The 10,016-nt window shown below is 42.2% G+C and overlaps 1 protein-coding gene across 1 annotated transcript; it reads left to right on the top strand.

The window, feature by feature from the left end:
• Positions 1 to 9,217, top strand: nherf4b (NHERF family PDZ scaffold protein 4b). The gene is made up of 11 exons (XM_061055915.1): positions 1 to 31; positions 3,586 to 3,613; positions 4,473 to 4,537; positions 4,659 to 4,870; positions 4,961 to 5,165; positions 5,279 to 5,412; positions 5,508 to 5,712; positions 6,547 to 6,743; positions 7,247 to 7,459; positions 7,569 to 7,784; positions 7,877 to 9,217. The coding sequence occupies exons 1-11, from the start codon at positions 16 to 18 to the stop codon at positions 7,907 to 7,909; spliced, it is 1,524 nt and encodes a 507-aa protein (XP_060911898.1). The 5' UTR covers positions 1 to 15; the 3' UTR covers positions 7,910 to 9,217.
• The last annotated feature ends 799 nt before the right edge of the window (positions 9,218 to 10,016 follow it).

Raw genomic sequence — 10,016 nt, 5'->3', positions numbered from 1 at the left:
CGAAAGAAACACAACATGAGGTCAAGTTCAGGTAAGAATTGAAATGTCTTGATTTTGATTCACAACTATTTCTTAAGAGTTGTCTCAACCATTTGGTCATTTTTGATGTTTTTTTTAATCTGATTTATACATTTTTTAAAGTATCTTGTGTCTCTCATGCTTGTGGCATCTCCACTGAGCTGCATCCTGGATCATGTTTGGACCACATAGTGTTAGGAATATTCCATATATGGCAATTAAAAATATTTTGCACTTAAGCTTCTTGAACAAAATCATTTATCTATGGCAGCGCTTCAAAGTTACAAACATGATTTATTAAGCCGTTTCAGAAGACACAGTGGACCTCCAGTAGCTCGTCTTTGTGTGTTGTGGACCACGATAGTCGAGAACATTATACAAAAAGAAGGTTTTTATTATGTGGAAAAGCAAACAGGGACCCATTAGCTGCTCCAAGTGTCTGTGCTGTATGAGCTATATTCAGCCGAGGAGCTGCTGCGTCACTTCCAGTAGAAGTGATGATAGGGAGGGGGCTTTATCTAGGGACTGAGTGTAACTCATAATGTTTGTTTTTAAATCCCAGTGTAGCAGGAGCAAGGACTCTGTGTCACTGACTAATGAACCAACAGATAAAATGATGTGTAGACCACACATTAGGGTTATTTTTACCTCATTACTGCCACCAGGGGGCGAATCCTAACAAGTTAAAATAATAATTATAATACTTCTATTTGTAGAGCACTTTTCAAGACAGGAACACAAAGGGAACAATCACTAATGTGAACACAGAGACACAGCAAAATGCAACATGCAGTTAAAACAGAAGTTAAAAGATCTGAAGACAAAAGAGGGTAAAAACATTTAAACAGGAGATTTCAAATCTGCACATCAGACTGTTCCAGAGCCGAGGTGACATCACAGAGAAAGCTCGAACACCCTTTGACCTCAACCTTGACTGAGATGACATGAGATAAACAGATTTTAGTTAAATCGTGATAACAACAAGTTTTATGGCGTTTATATGCCTGCTTGAAATGTACACCTTAAGGTTGTTTTCCTGATATAATACAGGATCTCTATGATAGCATAGTCAAGACCACACTAACCGAGACCAAGACATACCTGAGACCAGAGTGCTCAAAGACTGAGGGCTAGAACAAGACATTTAGGGATGGAGACCGAGACCAAGGCAGGGCGAGACTGAGACAAGACCAAGACCAGGACCATAAATATCACTGAAGATTCATCATCTTGTGGGTAGTAATGACGTGAAAAAATAGCCAATCTTGACCGGTCTCGATTTAAAAGAGACCAAGAGATGAGAGACCGATTCTGAATACAACACTACTCTATGGAGACTGTAAGAACTGGCAACATATGTTTACATAATAGCATGAAGTTTAGATCTTTAAGTTGTAGTTTCTTTAAGTGCATCTTTTAGTCCCTCCTGCTTCCTCCCACAGTCCAAAGACATGCTCGTTAGGTTAACTGCTGACTCTAAATTGTCCGTAGGTGTGAATGTGAGTGTGGCTGGTTGTCTGTCTCTATATGTCAGCCCTGTGATTGGCTGGTGAACGGTCCAGGGTGTAACCCCGCCTCTCACCCAATGACAGCTGGGATCGGCTCCAGGCTCCAAATGGGACAAGGCGGTGTAGATAATGGATGGATGGATCTTGTAGTGTGTTAAAGGAAGGTAGTCAAAGCTTCAAAGATCATTTGACAGAATGAACAACACAGAATAAGACAGCACCGTCAGTGGTGTAGTGCAGGGTACACTCAGGTAGAAGGAGTATTCACACTTATTTTTTCAGTCTCCATAGAGTATACTCACCTCTAAATGTCCTCTGATTCCCATCATTGATCGAGTATGCTGCAGTGAATGACCCGCCCTAGCCTCTTCTCTGTCTCTAATTGGCTAATACGCACTGACTAGACATGCCCCAGTTGTCTTAAATGTCAGCGGCCGCTTATCCTCTAGTGCATGGGCCAATTAAAAAGAAACATCTGGGGGGGGGAAGGAGTATACCCAGGCTTACTTACTTCAGACACCACTAAAAATGCATTCAACATCTCAACAGTTAGACCCAATGAAGAGATAACCAACCTTTTAAACCTGGTCGAATGGTCAAATCCCTGGGACACACCTGGGAATTAATTCAAATGAAATTCATAGATATCAAAGTCAGGGTTGGTCATTTTCAGATTTTGGTTGAAATTGTCTTTAGGTCCTGACAGAAATTAATAACTCATGTGCTCTGAAAAATTAACAAAGAAAATCTGTCATCTGTATCAGTTGTAAGCTGTAAAAACTTTGACCAATGTCTGCCACGAGGTACCAATCTGATGAACCAATCAGGCGCCTCCCTGTCTCCCTGCTCGTTCTCTACCACTTGCGTGCACTAGCCCACACTCAAAGCGCATCACCGAGGACAGAGTTTATACTGTGAGTTTGTTGTTGGCCGATGTGATTAGTAAAGTAGTTAAGTTTTTTAAAACATGTATTATGGTTTAGTGTTTACTTACCGCTGAATGAGACATGAAACGAACAAGGGCGCTCGTGCATGTAAGTGAGGGGCGTGGCTTTTGAGGGAGCACAGAGGGGAGGGGTTGGGTGTAGACGGGGCACTGAGGGAATGCTACTTTCAAAATCATGCTAGTTTTCGAAAATTACCAACCCTGCCTTTAAAGGAAGAATATTCGACACGTTATACATAAATACATCATAAATCAAGTCTATCCTTTATAAATGTCTCTGAGTCATGACTGTCTACAATGAGTGAGAAGCTCGAGTCCTGCTGGCTGTGTTGTTGTAAGCACCGTGTTTACATGGACGGGACGGCCGGCTCCTCCCAAATATCAGTTTGTTTTGGTTTCATGCTGGTGCTCAAGAGCGACATCTACTGGATCAAAGAGTCACAAATCCCTTCTTTAATGTCCCTTTAATTAATGTCTAAACCTCCAAGATGTCATGGCCTGACTTGCTGGAATTACAATGATATTGCTCTTGCACTTTTCCTTTCTCTGCGTATGACGGCTGAGATTTGCTAAAGAGGGAAAAGCAAAGTGTACAAGGACAATTTGTATTTCATCAAGTTCAGTTAAGTTCAGTGCCTGCAGTCCAGCAAAGCCATGATTCTTTATCCATCACTCAGGCATGAGACGTGTCGTGTGAAACTTTAAAGATTTAAATGTTCTTTAATTCCCTCCCACCTTTTTAGAGGAGGACAAAGACTAAAGATTATCACGTAAAGTCAAACCCTGTTTTATGGTGCCTCAGTCAGGAGACATGTGATCCTCTGCTGGTGTGTAATAAGCTGAAGCTTCACAGTTTAATAGACAGAAGGCAGCCGACGTTCACGGAGATCAGATGTAAGTTAAATGACCTCCCTTTGATTGACAGGTATTGATCATATCTGATTTGTGTTGCTGTGCTGCAACATGTGATCCACTCATTATGCAGATTGAGAGTGGAAATAATCACTATTTATTTTATAGAAATGCTTGTAAACATGTAAAGCTTATCAAATGTGAGTACTCTGATTTTATGCTGCTTAAGTCCTTTAATTTTTATGATCTCTGTTTTTCAAGGTTTGGTGGAAATCATCGGTTTAACAGAGTAAGTTTGCTTTACGTATAACTGTCAACACCAAAATCATAGAACAGAAACACTCATATTGAAAACAGAATAACTGTGTTAATATCTCCTAAATACATAATCAATTATCCGGTATGTAAGTATTTAAAGTTAAACAGGATTTAAAAGTTGATATTGACGCTGCTGGACTTGCTGACTTTTGGAACGTAGTAATCTTAAGACTTTGGGCCCAAGATAAGCCTGCCATGCACAGATAAACGCTGCTGTTAGTCAAGATTATAACAGGTGAGGTTTGGGAGGTCACCTGACAGTTGTAATGAAATATTTTTATAAAATGTAGATTTATTTTTTGGGGGTTCTTGTGTTTATTTGATAGGACAGTGAATATAGGAAACCAGAGTGTGGGGGACGACCAAGTGGAAACCTCCAATGTTGAAAAATGAAACCATTGCGGAAGTGTTTGGTCCACGAGTTCGTCGAGTGTCCACTAGAGGCTGGCTGCAGAAGAACCGGAAGTCACATGCACACCCGTTAAAAAACGCCTTTTTCTACAGCAGAAGTTACAACCTGGTTCAAAAAAACAAATAGGTCTGATTAGTTATCTATAGTAAAGCAAGTAGCGGTTTGTCAGGAGGCTTAAAACCTGCCTCAGCTCCAGCTCTCAGCCTTTCGTTAGGTTTTCTGAAAGTTAGGCTGAGGCAGCATTTCCAGCATGGCGGTGGCTACCGACGTGACATCAGAGCCCCCTGCAGTAACAAATGGGTGACGTCACTCGGACTTCGTCCAGTAATATTTACAGGCTATGGGAGTGACATGCGGGGAAGGAGCTGCAAGTCGGACTTGATCCCGAGTCACATGTTTCTTTTATGTCCCTCTGCAGAAAATTTACATTTAATCCTAAAGAAGGAATCGACAACCCAGTGATGGTCATCACAGAAGAAGCAGGTATATTCTGAGCACTTTTGTAATTATTATTATTATTATTATTATTATTATTATTTTTAGACCAAAAGGAAATTCTCCTCGGATAGGTTTGACAGCTCTTCTCTGTCTCTTGTCTGCACAGATTCAGTGTCCGCCCCCAGTCCTCGTCTCTGTGTTCTGAAACGAGAGGAGGGGGAAACCTACGGCTTCCACCTGCGGGTAGAAGGGGGGCGCGAGGGTCACATCATCAGAAACGTGGTGTCAGGAGGGGTGGCAGAGCGCAGTGGACTCAGAGATGGAGACAGACTTCTGGAAGTCAACAACTGTTATGTAGATGATGTTCCCCATCCTGAGGTAGGATTAGCGCTCTACGCTATGACCCTGACAGAAACCTCTCTAAAGGATCCTAACTGGGCCCACTTTGTTTCATTCTTTTTGAATCAGGTGGCCGCAAAGATAAGGATGAGTGGAAACCAGTTGTGTTTATCGGTGTTGGATGGGGAGGAGTATGAGCAGGCTTTGTCTCAAGGTCAAGACCTCCGAGGTTTGGCTAGAACGCAAAAAGGCGAGACCTTCAAACCCCCCAGACTCTGCCACATCAAGAGGGATCCTGTCTCAGGTCTGGGCATCAACTTCACACCTGTGGAAGGTAAGACCACTCCTGATACAAGTCCAAGGTTTGAGGTTAGATACAGACGGAGGGGATGTTGAGGTGAAGTGTGCGCAGCGTTATCAGGTGGATCTCCTGTTTCTGCTCTGCAGGAGAGAAAGGTCGCTTCTCTGTGAGCCTGGTTGCAGGAGGTGCAGCTGCGGCGGGGGTGTTTAAGGGAGATCGCCTGGTGTGGATGAACGGAGCAGCAGTGTCTGATCTCTCACATGCTGCACTCAGCAGGATGGTACAAAATCTCCCTGTGTGATTCAAAATTGAAAAATGTTCCTATTGCACGATTTCCATCCTTGCCTAACAGTTATAAATAATGTTTTTCTGCAGATGAAAAAATGTGGCGACCGCATCACCATCCTAGTGATTGACAGCGAGAGTGAAAAGTGCTACCTACAGCAGAGGATTCCCATCCTGCCCTCCATGGCTGTTCCACACAACCTGCCTTATAGAGCCAGAAAACTCCACCTGGTCTCTGGATCCGAGGGCTACGGCCTCCTGCTCCGGCTGGAGAAGGCGGCATCAGGACGCACATGTAAGTGGACGGATAAAATGCCAATCTAAAAGAAAGAATAAACAGACATCATGTTTGACTTAACCCTTATACAAATGCTGCTGACACCAGAGGTTGCCATAACTAAAAGATAATGAATAATTCACATTATACACAACTCTATCACTTCGTTCCCACTGACTTCAAATCATTGTTTCCTGATTCTTAATGTGTGCAACCATTGGGGTAATCAAGCAGCAACCTCCAGTGTTGAAAATTCAAGCTGATGCCGAAGTGCAAAATCAAGCAGTACCTTGAGTGTCCACTAGAGGCTGGCTGCAGAAGCACAGGAAGTCACATACACACATGTACAATAAAAGCCTGTTTTTACAGCAGAAATTAACATGTTTACAGCCTGGTTCAGAAAACCAAACAGGTCTGATTAGCTCGTGTCTCGATCGGCACACACTGTACCAGGGGGTGAATTTTTTTTTATAACTCATCCGTTTGATGAAGGATAAGAGTTATTCACAGTAAGGCGTGTAGCTGACCTGATTGACAGGTGGGCGCGGTGTAACGGTTTCTCATGGAACTTAAAACCCGCCCCAGCTCTCTGCCTGTCATTAGGTTGACTGAAAGTTAGGGTGAGTCAGCATTTCTAGCGTGGAGACCACCATGGATGGGACTCCAGCGCCCCCCGCAGGAACAGACGGGTGACATCACTCAGGCTTCAATATTTACAGTTTATGGTACAACACTTTGTCTGATGGTGTATTATTCTCTACGGTCTGCATGTATTCAATAGATTGAGATCATGAGTGTTAAATGTGTGTGTGTGTGTGTGTGTGTGTGTGTGTGTGTGTTTCTGAACGACAGCTCATGTTCTGTGTGAGATGGATGATGGCAGTCCAGCACAGAGAGCGGGTATGAAGGACAGAGAGGTTCTGCTGGAGGTGAATGGAGAGTTAGTGGAGTCACTGAATCATCAGGAGATCGTAGACAGAGTGAGACTGAGCGGACAGAAGGTCTCCCTCTCCACCATCACTCCTCAGGGGCTGGATTTTTACTCCAAGGTGGGCATCACTTACTGTGTACAAGTCTTTTTCCAAACTGTAATGTCGTCCAAGTGATAGCAGAAATGACTGTGCATTTCTCCTTTAGAGTGGATGTAGAGTAGCAACAAAACCTGCTCCTCCTTACCTAAACTCTTCCATCCAGGTCTACACTCCCTCTCGCCCAATGACAGGCGTCTGATCCAACATTCACAACAAGGCCCAAGTCTCTAGCTGGACTGGTCTCCTCTGTCGCCCCCCTGGTGGTGAAATTGATTACCAACCTCCATTAAATCTGCAAAGACCCCGCTCTTTCATGAACACCCACGCACATAACAACCCGAGTCGGATCAGACTTAAAGCTGTTTGTTTCCACTTACTGATGTTGGTTCTCTAGATCCGTGCGTGTGCTGTACCTTCTCCCACATGTACATCACCTTGGACAAAAAGCGTCTGCTACATGAATTGTAGAATTCACATCTAGTCAATAAGCATTTCTTAATTCCTTTATTTCATGTCTACAGTTGGGTCTGTCCCCTCTCCTCTTCTGTGAGGATGATTCTGTTGAGAGAGAAACGGAGAAGATGACACCGTCTCCTGCAGAAGAACCGTCACCACAGAAAGAAGAAATGGATGCCACGTGCGCGCCAAGACTCTGTACTATCCAAAAAGGCCCTTTGGGGTTTGGCTTTAACCTGGGCTGCGTCCCACAGAGTCCCGGGACCTTCATCAGCCAGGTGAGGATGAACATTTTCACTAAAGTCTTTGATGCAAAAAGAACGGAAAAGGTTGGCGTGTTATAACTTGTTTTTATCAAATGTTATGATGTTTTTTTTCTCCTCCCAGGTGGCTTATGGGAGTTTTGGGCATGATGCAGGACTACGTGTAGGTGATGTGGTGATGGAAGTCAACGGACAAAATGTGGAGGACAAATATCTGGAATATGTGATGACGCTCATAAAGGAAGGAGGACATTTTGTCTCCATGAAAGTCATGGATAAAACTGCCTACAGCAAACCGAAGCACATTGACGCACCGACAAAAGATATCACTGACAGCGAGGTAGCTTATACATCATAATGTGTTTTACACCTGTGTCAGTTAAACAATATTGTAATATCATTACAACATTGTCTTTGTTTTTATCTCTGCAGGAGGAAGAAAATGATGAGATATCGTTTTTGTGAGCTTCAGACAAAACGCCTGCCGACAAGACTTAAAACCGAGATGAACGAGAGACTCATCAGAATCAGTTTTAAAGGCCAAGTATGTGAGCACATACAAGGAATAGGACTCTGGTTTTACATGACTCTCATGCACATACAAACACATTAACATACTACACTTAAGGAGGGGGGGGGGGGGGGGGGGGGGTGCTGCTGCATTCATGTGCTCCTCTGGTGGTCGGAAGTCGTTCTTCCGACTTCAGTGTGTTCACGTTTCAAAATGCTGCAAAGAAGATGTGAGGAAAGTCTCTGTTATAAGTTATATTTGAGCAAAAAGCTTATGTGCAATACGTGAACTAATCAAAAGTATCTTAACATTTACAAAACATATTTTACCATGTTGATGATGATATTGATTTCAACTTGGGCAGTCAGGCACCTCATTCTTTCCCTGAGTTTCCAGGTTGTTGCTCCGACTTGAGCAGCCGTTCATGTGCACTTTACAACTCAAAAACTGTTTTTTTTCCCGATGTGTGAAAAAATGAAAGCAGCATTCTCCTGAAATCCGCTGGCATCTCCACGGGCTTAAGCGGGTTCAGCTCCACATGGTTCTGAAGCATAATGTCGATTATTATTGTTATGATATTGTCATGGTGAGTGATAAAAGAAATGTGAGTAACCATGAGCAGAAAAGAAAACTTATTTATTTAACAAAAAAACTCAAAAACAAAAGCTTTTTACAAGAAACAAAGTCTGTGTGAAATGAAATCTAAACACTGAAATAAAAAAAACAAATCATGACAGATATCGACCATGTTGCCAAATACCAGGGTTTAAAAACAAGAAGCAGGAAATAAACTTCAGCAGGGTCAGTTAAACAAACCACAAATAAATCCTGTCTGTATGATTCAAAACACCTCAGTGAGTTAGTTCAATACTTTGCATCCATACATTTAGACTAACACAGTAACCTAATGTAAGAGCTCAATTAAATACAACACATGAAGACAATTTTGGAAATCTCTGCAAACTCAAAAGTCTTTCTATTCTGAGACTTTTAGCCTGTGGCTCTAAGGAAGTTCAAACAATGTAAAGTAGTTTTTCTGTATTTATGGTCTGTGGTGAAATTAAAGAAATAGATGGTGATAAAAAGAGAATCGATCAGTGAAGTATTAAGTTACAAAAAGTGTTAATTATATTATTTTGTTTGTGTTTTACACATCAAATGTTATGTATTTGTTCCTTTAGACTAGAGCAAGTGTTTATTATGAATTTATACGGGACAAGAAGTATCGGAGCGTTGGAAATAAAACTATTTCTTCTTTGTGTTTCTGTACACTCAGCAAGCAATTGCTGTCTTTAACCATATAAATGAACCTTCATGATATGAACATATAAAAGAGAAATATTAAAAATAAATGAAAGCATGAAACAATTTCTAAAGAAATGTGAAAGTGATGATTTGTTCCAAATGTGTTTTTATCAGAAATTGAGGAACAAAGTGATAAAGGCCTGGTGTGTTTGTGTTGTGATCTTGGCTGAGAAGTGATTTGATCAGAGGGGCTGCTTGTCAACCAGCAAGGCAGGAAACTGCTTGGTGCCCCAGACCAGTAGGCGGCGCCCCAAGGGGAGACAATTTTTAAAAATGTGTAAATTTTGCGATGACAGTAGAAAACCTTCGTAAAGTCAAGATCACGCAGAGACGGGTCGCCTTAAAAATGTGTCACAAGCAAAACCATTCTATTGTACAGTGCACTTGCCAGTTGCTCTTCTCTGCAGCTGCGGCATGTTTTTTGAGTTTGCATGACAGTGGATGACAATTCCCCCTTCCTTGTCTTGAAGCAGAGGAAGGGCGAGAGCTCTATGTTTGTTTGAGTACATTTTTTTCCACTTATTTGATTTGGTCGCCCGTATGCCCAGCTCCCAGATGATTAAAGGATCAAGTCCCGCAAACAATGATGAATCGTCTCGATCCTATGTAGCCTGCTGTGTTAGTCATTACTTTGATTAACTTCCCTGTTTTGCCCAGGAGTTTTATAGGCTACTAGACCCAGAATGAGAACAATTCCTGTCTTCTCTGAGATCAGTCAATTGTAAAACCTGGAAAGCTGAAATAATAAAATGTGTG

Source organism: Labrus mixtus, chromosome 14 (assembly GCF_963584025.1).
Source record: "Labrus mixtus chromosome 14, fLabMix1.1, whole genome shotgun sequence".
Lineage (NCBI taxonomy): Eukaryota > Metazoa > Chordata > Actinopteri > Labriformes > Labridae > Labrus > Labrus mixtus.
The sequence above is the reverse complement of the archived record's forward strand: the minus strand, read 5'-3'. Positions and strand labels throughout refer to the sequence as shown.